General features: G+C 41.2%; 1 protein-coding gene across 1 annotated transcript in view; it reads right to left on the bottom strand.

The window, feature by feature from the left end:
- The window catches only part of LOC126170151 (nitric oxide synthase, salivary gland), a 718067-nt gene that overhangs the window by 167541 nt on the left and 535651 nt on the right, over nucleotides 1–14875 (bottom strand). The window contains exon 8 of the mRNA XM_049920700.1: nucleotides 10466–10567. Within this exon, the coding sequence (XP_049776657.1) occupies nucleotides 10466–10567 (102 nt within the window). The remainder of the gene's footprint in view (nucleotides 1–10465; nucleotides 10568–14875) is intronic.

The following is a 14875-nucleotide window of genomic DNA, read 5'->3' as shown; positions in this document are numbered from 1 at the left end:
TTACTTGAAAATTACTTAATACTGTATGGGATGAATTTTTTACGTTTTTTCAAAGAAATGGTTGCATATTTTCCGTTCTGCTCCACCCAAAGGGCAGAATGGCATAAGGCGATTTTTTGTAAAGTTATTGTACAAAAGTTGTAAGTTTTAGGAATATCATCATAAAATTAAGATATACAATTCTTTAATGGACAATTTAGACCAAGGAATATGGAATCTTCAAAAACCGGTAAACAATGAGAAAATATTTTAATGTTATTATGAAAAAGTATGATTATTTTAATGTTTAACGCTAAGTTACTGTTACTTTTACATTATTAAATTCCAACACTTGTGCACCAGGTGCGTTGACAGTGATCTTATCTGAGAAACTATTTTATGTTGATTACATGATATTTTATGAAAATCTCAATGAGTAGAAATGATAATTAAATTGGCACCCTAGCTGCAAACAGCCGTTGATATACATCATTGGGGAGATGTTGAAAATGTGTGCCCCGACCGGGACTCGAACCTGGGATCTCCTGCCGCCGATTTAATTATCATTTCATTCTAGAGAAGCTGCACAGTCATCAATGTATCTGTTCTTTCGGGGACAAATACTACCTTCATATGTACGTAATGAGTAGGATTTGCGACGTGAGAAAAGGTAGCTGTTGAACGAAAAGACAGAGTCTGAAAGTGTCTACAATTTGCTCCAGTGACGATTTGTAGTTCGTGAACGTTTATTATGGATTCAAAGTTACGATTCCTCTCTTGTAATTACGGAGTAGTAAGGAACTGATATTTTCATCACAACTGACGTCGATCAGCCTAATTTTCTGAGAAACTTAAAATAATTTCACGCTTCATTCGCTCTGAGTTCGTGGCGGCTGGTCACTGCTTCTCCGGCTTGGGGCGGTGTACTTATCATGACTTAGGTACAATGACATCAATTCGATGGCTCTTCTGGCAAGGTGATAAATGAAGCTATCGTCTTTCACTCTGGTATGGAAAGAGCTAGAGCTCACTGTCTTCGGAAGTGGTCTTTATTGTCATAACTGAAGTCGGAATAGGAGCCATAATTGTACCGCCAATTTAATCTTCTTCTCTTCTGTAACACTGTTGTATCTGACATTTTATAAAGAAATCAATCGAGTCGGTTTCGATTCCTGTCTTTCTCTAGTCCTAACTAGCGCTCTGCCCCTAATAACGTCAACTGACCTTGCGGTTTTCGTGGGAACCGTCCATGTGTTTGCCATAAGCGATTTAGCAACAGCGAGTCGCATGGGAGAAACAACGCTGCAGGTTAGACTACCCTCTAGCAATGCAGGTTGCACGTGGTAGCCTAATCGCCAGGCGGAACGATAACGTTAGCATTTCGAACGGCTTACGGCAGTGGTCGTAAGCATATAACAAACTATGTTGCACGGTAGCAGTGTCATGTGGAACAAATAGAACGCAGTTTCATATTACTACGCAAAACGGGGTAGCGCTCCGCGACTTGACGGTAGTTCCGTCGGAGCTCACCTACTGAGGAGCATCGACCTGGTCGTTGAAGAAATCCCAACGCACTTTAACGGCGAGTTCGACGTGATATTAGCAAATCAGGGAAAGCGCAAGACATCGCCACGCCGGGAAGAAGATAATCATATTCACTAATTTCGTCTTAGTCTCTAAGTGGGGAATTGGCACATGCCAGGAATATTTGTACAGGGCAGACAACTAATAAAAACTAAAATAGCCTTGAATAATAGAATATTGCAGAAAGTTATACATTTTAAATATCTAGGATGCGACACCACTTATAACAATGATATGGACCAGAAATTAAATAAATTCACTTGCATATGTGGAACAATGCAGAATAAACCAGGAAAGAATCCCAGACGAAGTATTATAACACAACAGAAGTAGGAGGAGAAGGATATTAGTGTTTAACGTCCCGTCGACAACGAGGTCGTTAGAGACGGAGCATAAGGAACCATCTCGGCATTTGCCTGAAGCAGTTTTGGGAAATCACGGAAGACCTAAATCAGGATGGCCGGACGCGGGTTTGAACCGTCTTCCTCCCGAATGCGAGTCCAGTGTGCTATACAACAGCAGTACCAAACTTGACCTATGGAAGTGAGACATGAGTGACAACAAGACACTAATAACGTAGAATACAGGCTCAAGAAATGAGATTTGTAAGAGAGTTGAAGAATGTACGAAGGGAGATTGTAAAAGAAATCAGGCTATAAGGAAAAATTTAGGACTATATAACCTAAACCAAAAAAATAAAGGAAAATCGGAGAAAATGGAAGGAACATGTAACTGAATGAGTGAAGAAAGTTTTGCGGTAAAAGCTCCCAAGTATTAATTTAAATACGTGAAGTAAATAAAGATGATGAATAAATCAGTTTTCTACAGATCGACATTTTCAGTTATTTCAATAGTTGTGATATTTACTTGTGGGCGTGCCTGATACTGTTTGTTGGGAGTAGCTTTCCTGTTCGCACACACATATCAGCGGCACGTCCGAGGCTGTTGTCAAGGTACAGAAATCACAGCAGTCATCGCGATTGGCAATGAAGTTACAATATTTAGGAACACCGCCTAAAACGTAACTCTAAATAGATGAACGTGTATTTGAAGCCTGTTCTTCCACAAAATGCAGACATAGTCTTCCTACTAGCTTGTACAGAGTATCACAAACTTTTAGATTAATAACTTGTAAATAAATTGAAGGAAAATGAAGAGAGTACTTTGAAATAAGAAAAATTCAGAAATGAATATGCAGTTTTTCGTACTAATTTTGTCCAAATGGAGACAGTAAAATGAATGGAAATAGCCAGCTGAAGCAATGAAGATGAAACTGTCCTTCAAAATGTACGCTAGCGAACAAAATGCGATACTTAAGAGACAGTAGGCAGACTTCATTATTTTCCATTTAGTTTTCATTTACACAAAGAGCTTACGCAGTATAACAACAATGTAGGTTCATAGCAACTGCTCGAAGTCTCAATGCACGCACTGCAACGTAACTCAATGTCAGATCATTTGGCATCTTTCCTCGCACACGCTGTGTAACTTGCACTGCCACAATGCTCTCCGGACTGTATTCTTCGGTGTGTGCATTTGACGTGACAGATTACGGGTGATTGTCGACGAATCTTCTTCACACGATACAACGGAATCTCTTCAAATTCTACTTGCGAAATTTTTTTGTGGAGAACATTCACCGCCTCTCTGTAACTTGAACGGTCAAGTCTCTCTTAAGTTCCTGTCCATAGCAACACGTTTCTCCAGTTAGGTTGTCGCCTGTTGGCGAAACGTTTCTCTCTATATTCGTTTGACTTTCTATCAACTACTTCCCGCTGGACCAGCATGTCTGCAAATTCTTGTAACGAGTGGCTCAATTTTCCATCGTGAGTTGTGAAATGCAAAGAGTGGTTAATTCCACCGTGAACATATCACAAACGACGATGTATTTTTTTTTTAAGGTGGCACCTCGAAAGCCGGTGCGAAAAGGAGTTATTTCTTACGAAACGTAAGAAGTCTGTAAACACGTACCTCATGTGCATTGTTCATTCCAGACATAGTAGCGTATAAAAAATTATATTCCGAGCATTAATTCCTTAGGTTAAAATTATTTTTATTTGTAATGAGCCACCTGCAGCTATACTATTTTATTATTCCGCTTTGTCCAACGCGTTCTGGAGCTCCATCTCCATTCTCAAAGACAACATTCACTTTCTTGGCTGTTACATCTGCTTCAGTGAACAACATAGTATTAAAACAGCGAAATTCCAAGGATCCGGATTTTGGGGCTAAAAAATCACAAAACTGGAGCAATAATGGTGGGAAGGAAAGTCAAGCAGTAAGTCAAATAAATTGTACGGAAAAAATAGCGAATAGTTTTGTCAGGGGAAAAAACAAAAGTTTATGACAAAAATGAAAACTGTGCCAAAATACATATAGAAGCACAAATGGATAAGCCGGCCGGAGTGGCCGTGCGGTTCTAGGCGCTACAGTCTGGAACCGAGCGACCGCTACGGTCGCAGGTTCGAATCCTGCCTCGGGCATGGATGTGTGTGATGTCCTTAGGCTAGTTAGGTTTAATTAGTTCTAAGTTCTAGGCGACGGATGACCTCAGAAGTTAACTCGCATAGTGCTCAGAGCCATTTGAACAAATGGGTAAAAACAGAGGGTCTTAGTAAATTTAAATATCTTAGAGAATCAGCAGAACGTCTTGGAGTCAACAGAATGGGCTAGAAAAATCTTCAGTAGATATAACTGTTAATAAAATAGAGAGAGAATTTGGTCTGACAACAAATACGTACACCAAGAAATGGATATCTAGAAAAACGAAAACCTGTACATCAGAGGTAAGACCAGAATGTTGATATTGATTTGAATGCTTAATGATGAATTATAAACCGGCCATGATTGAATGTACATGAAAAACTTTTAGTGGATGCAATAAAAATTAAGGCAGTTGATAAACGAGAAGTAACAAGGCAATCTATGAAAATCTGGAGGAAACATCAGAAGTAAAGGCAAAGCGAAGATTAAATCTTTATTGACGACATGGTAACTAAACAAATGTACGTGTACTTCTGGAACAAGAAAACAATAGCTTAGATTACAGAAAAAAAGAAAAAGTCGATAACGAAACAACATAAAAGAATCGAAAATCACAGAAAGAAAACTTTTCAAGAATAAAATACTATATTTATAAAACTTTCAAGGACGAGAAAATAAGAAATTGGGAACAACATGGATAGGATAAAGAAAAAGACAATATGTGGCGAAAATGAGGGAGTATTGGAAAAATGGAAACAAGAAAGAAAGAAGCGGAGTTGAAGCTGTTACGTGCTCCAAGGTGGTCAATAAGAAGGTAAAAAAATTTATTGTTATTTCATTTGGTCACGAAGTGTTCAACTTCTGCATCTGCGAAAAACTTCCACATTTGCACTTACACTTCAAATAGGACAGTAGAAGCATATTAGTGCAGGCAAAGAGGCAATTACTACTTAAAAGCATAGTTCGCATATCAAACATGGGCCTTAATTTATGAAAGGAATTTCTGATAATGTACGCCTGGAGCGAAGAATTGTATGAAAGTGAATCACGGCCTTTGACGTTTGAGAATACTGGAGAACAAGAAATGTTAAGCGTTTAGGATGTGATGCTATAGAAGCACAAAGAAAATTAGATGGATAGATACGATGAAATATGAGGTGGTTCTCTGCCGAGTCGGCGAGAGAAGTAAATTTAGAAAACACTGACTGAAGAAGTGTCAGGATAGTAGGACATGTGTTGAGACATCGAGGAGAAACTTCCATTCTACTAGAGGAAGGCAAAGAATTAGAGGAAGACAGACATTGGAATACATCCAACAAGTAATCGAAGACGTTGGGTGTAAGCGACAATCTCAGTTGAGGTTGCACAGGACAGGATGTAACGGCTGCTCTGTGTACACGTGTCTCTCCGTCTCTTGAAGTTGGATTACTTTTTTTTTGGCTGATAACGAGCGACAGGTTTCATATTACCATTTCGTACATCCATTTTTTCATAGTCATCGTTTATATATCCAAGAGGCCATACGAGTCACAGATACTAGGTCATGGAACGAGTCAATACATGGTTTGCAAAATGCCGATTATCAAACTTACAAAAGCAAAATTTCAGATAAATTTGAGCAGGTCATACACACGGAGATTGTGCACAAAAATAATTGCGTATATAGATAGATCATCCATTTGGGAATCGAGGATTTCGACGATTTTTGCCTGTTATCGATATCGATACCGGTATCATACATGTCTCCTCGTTCCTGAAAAAAGGGGTCGGGCAGTTGGATAACAAATGGTAATAAAATTTTTTCGTGTGATATAGTTATAAATTACCACTTTTCGGATTTTTAACTTACTTCTACTGTGAAAACTAGCTTCTTGCCAAATCTCATGATCTAGGTCAACAGGAACACGTTCCATGGAAAACGATGACAAGCAAGTTGTGAGAAACTGACATGTATGAGCAAAGTTTTTGCACCTGTTATACATATGTTAATGACGGCTAGTATCTTGATTTCAACATACAAACCTGACCCTATAGCGTATGCTGCCTTGCGAGACTGGGATCTGAGCCTGACAGGCGAATTAACGACCATTTCTCTGGTACATCTTTCCCCCTAAATAAGGATTTTAGGTCATTGTTCACGCTCATCGCAGCATACACACTATAGGACAAAAAAAAAAGTCCCACCACGAACGACTTATTCGAATGGGACGGAAATCGGTAGACGTGATGAAAATGCACAGAGAAACAAATTACTACAATTTCACCAAAAATTGGATGATATATTCAAGTTAAAGAGCTACACAAACTGAGCGAGTCAATAACGCATCGGTTCACCTCTGGCCCTTAAGCAAATAATTATTCGGCTTAGCACTGATTGACATAGTTATTGGATGTCCGTCTCAGGTATATTCTGACAAATTCTGTCCAACTGGCGGGGGTCAAATCGTCAAAATCCCGAGGTGGTTGGAGGGCCCTGCCCATAATGGTCCAAACGTCCTCAATAGGGGAGAGATCTGGAGGTCTTCCTGGCCAAGATAGGTTTGGAAAGCACGAAGACAAGCAGTAAATACTCTCACCGTGTGCAGTCGGGCATTACCTTGTTGAAATGTAAGCTCTAGATGGCTTGCTATGAAGGGCAACAAAACGGTGCGTAGAATTTCGTTGATGTACCGCTGTGCTGTAAGGGTGCCATTGGTGCTGCTGATGACAACCAAAGTGGTCCTCCTATGAAATGAAATGGAACCACAGATCCTCTGGACATCGAGCCGTGTGGCAGGCGAGAGGAAGGTTGGTATCCCACCGCTGGTATCCCAGACGCATATTCTCTGGTGTGAAGGTGAAGAAAATTTTACTTCCGTCAATGAATTACCCGGCAGAATGTGCACACCGCTGCAAACGGCCTTGTTGGTGTACAGAGGCCAATGGTAATCGGCGCAAGGGGCGCCGTGACCTCAGTCCCTTTCTGTGAGTCGTCTATTAATGGTGCTTGTAGTCACTGAAGCACCAGCAGCACTTCGGGTTGAAGATAGTCATGAATCCGGGACTCTAAGGGTCTATCTGATGACTGTGCCTCCCTCACGTTCTGTTGTCTCTCTAGGGCGACCGCTACCTTCTTGACGCTGTGTTCGGCTATGGTTTACTCGTTCCTGCCAACATCGTCGAATTGTGGCATCGCTCCTATTCAAATGTAGAGCGATTCGACGACTACTCCAACTGGCTTCTTTTGGCCCATCCATACTTCCCCTCTCAAATGCTGGTATCTGCGTATATTGTTCACCGGCCTGTCTGCGTTGATGTTTTGGTTTGTGGGGCGCCCAACTGCGCTGTCATCAGCGCCCGAGGGCCTGTCTGCGACGCACAGTTACTGTCCAACTAAGTACACGGAATGAAATTCGCATAGACCTTACGCCCTCTTATCGACATGTCCCCTGTTTTCTGTCATTGCCAGCTGCATGGTGAAACTGCGGTGCAGAGTCACACATTCATCCGTCGGCCGCCAATGTTTACAATTTTTCGCATTCTCCGTCGATACAGGTCATCCCCGTTTTCTAGAAAGGACATCGAACATATGTGCAGAACTATAGACCTATATCTCTAACGTCTATCAGTTGTAGAATTTTGGAACACGTATTATGTTCGAGTATAATGACTTTTCTGGAGACTAGAAATCTACTCTGTAGGAATCAGCATGGGTTTCGTAAAAGACGATCATGTGAAACCCAGCTCGCGTCATTCGTCCACGAGACTCAGAGGGCCATATACACGAGTTCCCAGGTAGATGCCGTGATTCTTGTCTTCCTCAAGGCGTTCGATACAGTTCCCCACAGTCGTTTAATGACCAAAGTAAGAGCATATGGACTATCAGACCAATTGTGTGATTGGATTGAAGAGTTACTAGATAACAGAACGCAGCATGTCATTCTCAATGGAGAGAAGTCTTCCGAAGTAAGAGTGATTTCAGGTGTGTCGCAGGGGAGTGTCGTAGGACAGTTGCTATTCACAATATACATAAATGACCTTGTGGATGACATCGGAAGTTCACTAACGCTTTTTGTGGACGATGCTGTGGTATATCGAGAGGTTGTAACACTGGAAAATTGTACTGAAATGCAGGAGGATCTGCAGCGAATTGACGCATGGTGCAGGGAATGGTAACTGAATCTCAATGCAGACAATTGTAATGTGCTGCGAATACATAGAAAGAAAGATCCCTTGTCATTTAGCTACAATATAGCAGGTCAGCAACTGGAAGCAGTTAATTCCATAAATTATCTGGGAGTACGCATTAGGAGTGATTTAAAATGGAATGATCATATAAAGTTGATCGTCGGTAAAGGAGATGCCAGACTGAGATTCATTGGAAGCATCCTAAGGAAATGCAATCCGAAAACAAAGGAAGTAGGTTACAGTACGCTTGTTCGCCCACTGCTTGAATACTGCTCAGTAGTGTGGGATCCGTACCAGATGGGGTTGATAGAAGAGATAGAGAAGATCCAACGGAGAGCAGCGCGCTTCGTTACAGGATCATTTAGTAATCGCGAAAGCGTTACAGAGATGATAGATATTTAAACTCCAGTGGAAGACTCTGCAGGAGAGACGCTCAGTAGTTCGGTACGGGCTTTTGTTGAAACTTCGAGAACATACCTTCACCGAGGAGTCAAGCAGTATATTGCTCCCTCCTACGTATATCTCGCGAAGAGACCATGAGGATAAAATCAGAGAGATTAGAGCGCACACAGAGGCATACCGACAATCCTTCTTTCCACGAACAATACGAGACTGGAATAGAAGGGAGAACCGATAGAGGTACTCAAGGTACCCTCCGCCACACACCGTCAGTTGGCTTGTGGAGTATGGATGTAGATGTAGATGTAGATATCAGTATCAATTTGTGACCAATTTGCGTAACTCCTTCGCGATGTGTCTTTTTTTTTGTCTTGGAATGTATTTCATTGGCTCCAATTTCTTTCTGAGAAAAAACGATACACTAAGATCCAAGTTTACACGATTCACGGACACTTGGTGCTATGATTTCTCTCCCTGAGGTTAACTGACGTCTGTGTTGATCGAAAGGGCATCCGTTGACAGAAATGAAATATAGATAAACCTGTAATACCCGCCCCCATCCAACAACTCTTTAAAGGATCAAGGTCCTTCGTGTAAACCGTCTGTTTCACGCATCTCAATGTTAACAGCGAAAGTACAGTAAGCGATAAACTTTCTTCCTTTCATTGTTTTGTGGGGGTTGTTAGTGAGAAAAAGATTCGGAAAGATTTGAAATTACGTGTAGGGTTTGTTCGAAGTTGTTAAGTGGTCTTATACCCGAATACTGGATGAAGTACTCAGTATGCCTCAAGACATACTTTATAACTTTAGTGCTTAATTTATTAAAGTGTTTAAGGATATACGTCTTAATGAGCAGAATACAACAACGTTTTGAATTTTTAAATTCAATCAATAATTATTTGAAGTACTGAAAACCAAATTTCTGTCGCCCCTGGGAGCCGTTAGATAGGCAACGTGCAACTGAGACTGGATGACCCGATGAAAGTTTAGTAATACACAGGATGAGGCACTTAAATCGGGTCAGCCCAAAACATATCCGTGATGAACGAATATATCGAGGTGTAGTGTTCGCCGAATTATAGCGGACAATATGTTAAATTTCGTGACGTTCGCAAGTTCGTAGCAATGACACAGGTTGAATGTGCACAAAGAAGTGTCGGTGTCGAACTTTTCAAAATACGGTAATCGCAAATAACTCGCAGTAGAATCTTGCAACGAACACCACTGACGTTCAAATTTACCCTACTTTTACTCTGTTAATGTCAATAGGCACTGTCCCAATTAGGAAAGCGTATGCCTTCACTGAAAATACACTACAGTGTGTTTATTGACTAACGGTACGAGCACCCAAGTAACATTCCACTTCTTGAAAACCGCACATCAATAGCACTTTCCATTTCCGCAATATTTGCGGTACAGGTTTAGGTGTTTCACCATGTATGCGATAAAAATCACTTGAAAACGTAAGGAAATTCGCAATATCGTCCACCAAAACTTGGCGAAAACCGCACCTCAGTATACTTATTCATTCTCGATACGTTTGGGGCGACCTGTCTTAGCTACATCTCCCTTTAGATAGCACTTTCTCCAAGGCTGAGGACTGCTTGGTTGCCCATCTAAAAAAAAAAAAAAAAAATAAAATAAATAAATAAATAAATAAATAAATAAATGAAAAATAAAAAATATCCTTTGTGCTCTTTTCCACTGTCGCCAAAATCCGCATACTGTACACGTGTTGAGTGACACAAATTGCCACTTAGTCATTTGGTCACCTGTAGGTACCACAGTGTGCACCAACCGTTTTCTGCGTGTAATAAGTTCATGCCACGTGTCGTAAGAGCGGGCAACTAACCTGGAAGCTGTGCAGAACGGCGACGTTGGCCTCGACGAGCGCCTTGTCCTTCCACAGCGTCACCGGCGTTCGGGTGTCGAGGCCCATCTTCACCGCGAATGTCTGAAACAAACGTGGTCTTTGTCAGAAACGCTGTAAAATGGAATGGCTACCAAGCCAAGCGGATTTGACACAAATACCTGAGAAAATTAAGTTGTGCTCTACATCACGTGCCAAAAATTCTCCGAACTTCGATCAGGCGGTCTTTATGGAATTTATGAGTGAAAGTTTCGGGACTAGTACACCGGGTGGACAAATACGTCGTCTTAAGTTGCAAGAGGCAACCCTAAAACACACCGTCTAAAACACAAATCCGTGTTTCTATCCTATTCATAAGTGATTAGTAAACAACCTGTTTCAAAATGGTTCAAATGGCTCTGAGCACTATGGGACTCAACTGCTGTGGTCATAAGTCCCCTAGAACTTAGAACTACTTAAACCTAACTAACCTAAGGACAGCACACAACACCCAGCCATCACGAGGCAGAGAAAATCCCTGACCCCGCCGGGAATCGAACCCGGGAACCCGGGCGTGGGAAGCGAGAACGCTACCGCACGACCACGAGATGCGGGCGCTAGTTACATATTTGCGTGAACTTATATTCAGATTGTCCTGTACTTGGCAATTATCTTTAGATGTTTAGCAATGGACAGGAGCTGTGTACGACCTATAAATCATTCATTCATATATTGATACGTTACCGAAGGGTTATCAGATCGCAGAAGAAGTTAAAGGAAGAAGTAAAGAGGTGTTGGTGAGAAGATGCAAAGCAGGAGGTTCACGCGGTTACACCCACTCAAATTCTGCACCGTGAAAAACCTAAAGAAAGAGGTGGCGAGTAGTTCTGTCGGAATATTAAGACGAGAGCAAGAAGGCAGCTACGCATTCAGACCTGTCCCACTGGAGCGTAAAGACTCGTAGCAATTTATTGGAGCTGAGGTACAAACCGACAGATCTGTACTCCCTGCAGTCGTGGCGACGACGTCATCTGACAATCGTCGGAAGAGGAACCGGGATTTGGCGGCGAGATTAATCTGGGAGACTTGTGAATGGAGCCACGGAGCAGTAGTTTCCCCGCACTGCGTTTTGATTCGGATTTCTTGCGAAAGACTCTCAACCAAACCAAGACAATTCCGAGCTTATTTCATACTAACGATTGTAAATTGCTGTATTCAGTACTTTCTAGCAAATATACTGTGGCATCGTTACTAATACTTGCGTTCGAGTACCCTCGAATCACCAGCTCTCAAGTCAGTGTGATGTTACATCATCCTTACTTTGCCCGAAAGTATTTGTCTGTTCTCACACATATTAGTGGTGCATACTGAAAAACTACGTGAGAACTGTCTCCTTTGCACATTGTATTTTCTCAAATGTGTCGTGTGGGTAACTGTGATGAGCGATCGTGTTTTGTTTTCCCCTGTTTAGGCGTTCAATGGATCGCAAGAAGAACTGTTCTGATTTAATTTCAGGATTTTAAATATTGTTTCATTAAATTAGAGTTGTCGCTTCAGGTCTCCTGTCAACGTTGCTCCAGTTTTCTCTTCTGGTTCGCTCAAAAAAAAAAATTTGTTTCTAAAACCTTCTCTCTCCACCTCTCTCACACAATTTCTCATGTCTTTCGCGCATGTACAACTGGGATGCCTTTTTTTATTTCGCTTGACAAGTTTGAAAATTCTCTTGCATTCATCCGAATGAGTTGTCCGTAAAGCCTTCTCTCCTTTTTCTCATCTGCTGCATTCTGTTGTTCATTTTTATTATACAGATCTCCATTGCTTCTCTTGCTTTATTTACCGTTTTGTTTCAGTTATCCCTACGTTTGCCTCAGGATGTTCCTCTCTCTCACTTTTCGATGTCTTTTATTTCTCCTGTCAGCTCGTGCCAGCCAGGGCTGCGTGTGCGCAACCTGACTGGAGATGAGCCCAGGAAACTGAAATTTCGCCAGCACCTATCGAGACCCTTGCAAGAAAAATTTCTGTGATGAACATTTTGGTCAGCTACCATAATTAGAACTGGATAGCACTTTCGTGTTTGTTACACAACTGTGGGATATCAGTGCGTACACACTCTCCCCTACTTCTCATTAACTCGCTCGTGATCTTACATGAAACAAAGAAATTTTGAGCAGCTCCTTTTATATATCAACTGAAGACATAAAGTAAGTGTATCAGTGCACGGTAATTTTTAACAGTATATCATCTTCAGGTTTTAATCTAGACCTCCCCGTGTCACATATATACCGCGTGCTCCTCCTAAGACTAGTCAGGTTTATTTTCTCCTACGTTTCGGCAGTTATTTTGCAATTTAGATTTTGCAGTGTGTATCAGGAGTCAGCTCGAAAAATTACTGCTCATCATGTGTTTCGGCGATGCCCAGTGTCGGCGGTATGCGTCGGCTTGTTTCCCGTAACAAGAAAAATGATTTGGTGTGTTCTTTGAAAAAAACAGACGCCTCGTATTTATGATACTGCGACCGTCTATACACAAGGTGAAAGTGAATTATCGATCTCAGCCGCATGGGGGCATTGAAATAATTCAATGGCGAGAAGTGGAAATTTATGCCTGACCGGAACTCGAACCCGGGTTTCCCACGTTACGCGAGCGGTCGTCTTGAGCGCCTCGTCTATCCTAGCACGACTCCCATTGGACCAGATTCTCAACTTGTTGCACACACCTTCTGTAGTGCGCCCCTCCAACATTCTCATTTCTCGCTTCATTTTAGCTGGATTCCCTAAAGAAGCCAGATTTTGGGTACATCCATCTCGAAGATTTACCATCAATCCAGCTAATATGCGGCAATCAATGGGGATGGTGGACAGGGGGGGGGGGGGTTGGGGGGGCACTACGAAAGGGAAGTGGTTTGGATGGGTGTCGTGCTCGGACAGCCTAGGCAGTCTGGGTTCGAGTCTCGATCTGGCACAAATTTTCGCTTGTCGCCATTGAATCATTCCATGCGGCTGAGTCGGCAATTAACTTTCAGCTTGTGAAAATGATCTTTAAAAGTGAGATTTTACGTGCGCATTCGATGGAGCGGTCCCTACTTAGCCCAATGCAATAGTTGTGTTATCGATACATAAAACACGAAGAATAACTAGTACTTCAACAGGGACTGAGTAGCGCTGCTGCATGGCAATAGCTGATGTACTGGTGATTCTTCGTGTTTTACTGTCTCTTTTAACACACATCGATAAAACGAATATCGCAGTAGACTAATTTTGGATCACTCAGTCGAATGACCACGTAAAATTCAACTTTTAAAAATAATTTTATTTGTAACAGGAAACAATCGACTTTTTCCGTCGATACTATGCGTCGCTTGAAAGACGTCATCAGAAATATCTCTCTGTGACGACTCCAGCGACACAATGCAAAACTTAATTTGCAAATATCTGCCGAAATGAGCCTGACGACTCATATATTATAAATTTAGACCTAAGCCATCTTGATACGGTGGAATCTAGACTGAAAGTAAGATCGTTGTAAACTCCTATATATAGTTTACATATTCAGATAATAAATGAGGTAAAACTGTTCCTCAGAATGAAAATGTCTGACTGTCGTCTAGACAAAACATGTAAGATTGTGGACTGTATGTCCCACGGTTTGATTTGATACTACTAAACTTCCTCGAAATTCATATTCTTCGACTGAGAGCTAATATGAACAGAAAAAAATCCCTCAACACTCAAAACATTGTGATATGTGTTGGCAAACTTTCCATAATTACTTTAAAGCCAGTACCACCATTACACTTTTTTATTTTTTTTATTTGCAGTGTTATATTTACACGATCATGATTTCGGCTTCAAAGTGCCATTATCAAGTGTTCTAAGTGTTATACAATGCCTAAGATGGCACGCTGTCGTATTATCTTAGGCACTGTATAACACTTAGAACACTTGATAATGGCACTTTGAAACTGAAATCATGATCGTGTAAATGGAACACTGCAAATGAAAAAAAATCAATCTAAAGGCGGTACTGACTTTAAAGAAATATATTATGACTGTGGCCCCACATTATGAAAAAAAATATTTCCATAATTACGTCACTTTAGTTACAGTGGACACGCTACTCCGAATCTGTAGACGGTTGTAGACCAAAAATTGCACGAACCCCAAAACGAGGTTACTAGTAATATTGGAATATCAATTATTTTTTATTCCACCGCAATGAGAACTTTCATACCGACAACTCCAACATTCACAGACTAAAGATATTTTGGGAGAAGGGAGCTTGCTTGCTTTTCATCTGACGACTACAGTTACGACAGTGCTTTATAAATTTCAGAATAATTTAGTTTTACGTAGGTTTATGACAACGTGAAGTCCATGAATAAAAGGAAGCTAGCAAATCTCTCACACACTTGTG

The sequence above is a fragment of the Schistocerca cancellata genome, chromosome 1 (assembly GCF_023864275.1).
Source record: "Schistocerca cancellata isolate TAMUIC-IGC-003103 chromosome 1, iqSchCanc2.1, whole genome shotgun sequence".
Classification (NCBI taxonomy): domain Eukaryota; kingdom Metazoa; phylum Arthropoda; class Insecta; order Orthoptera; family Acrididae; genus Schistocerca; species Schistocerca cancellata.
This window is presented reverse-complemented; position numbering and strand designations above follow the sequence as displayed.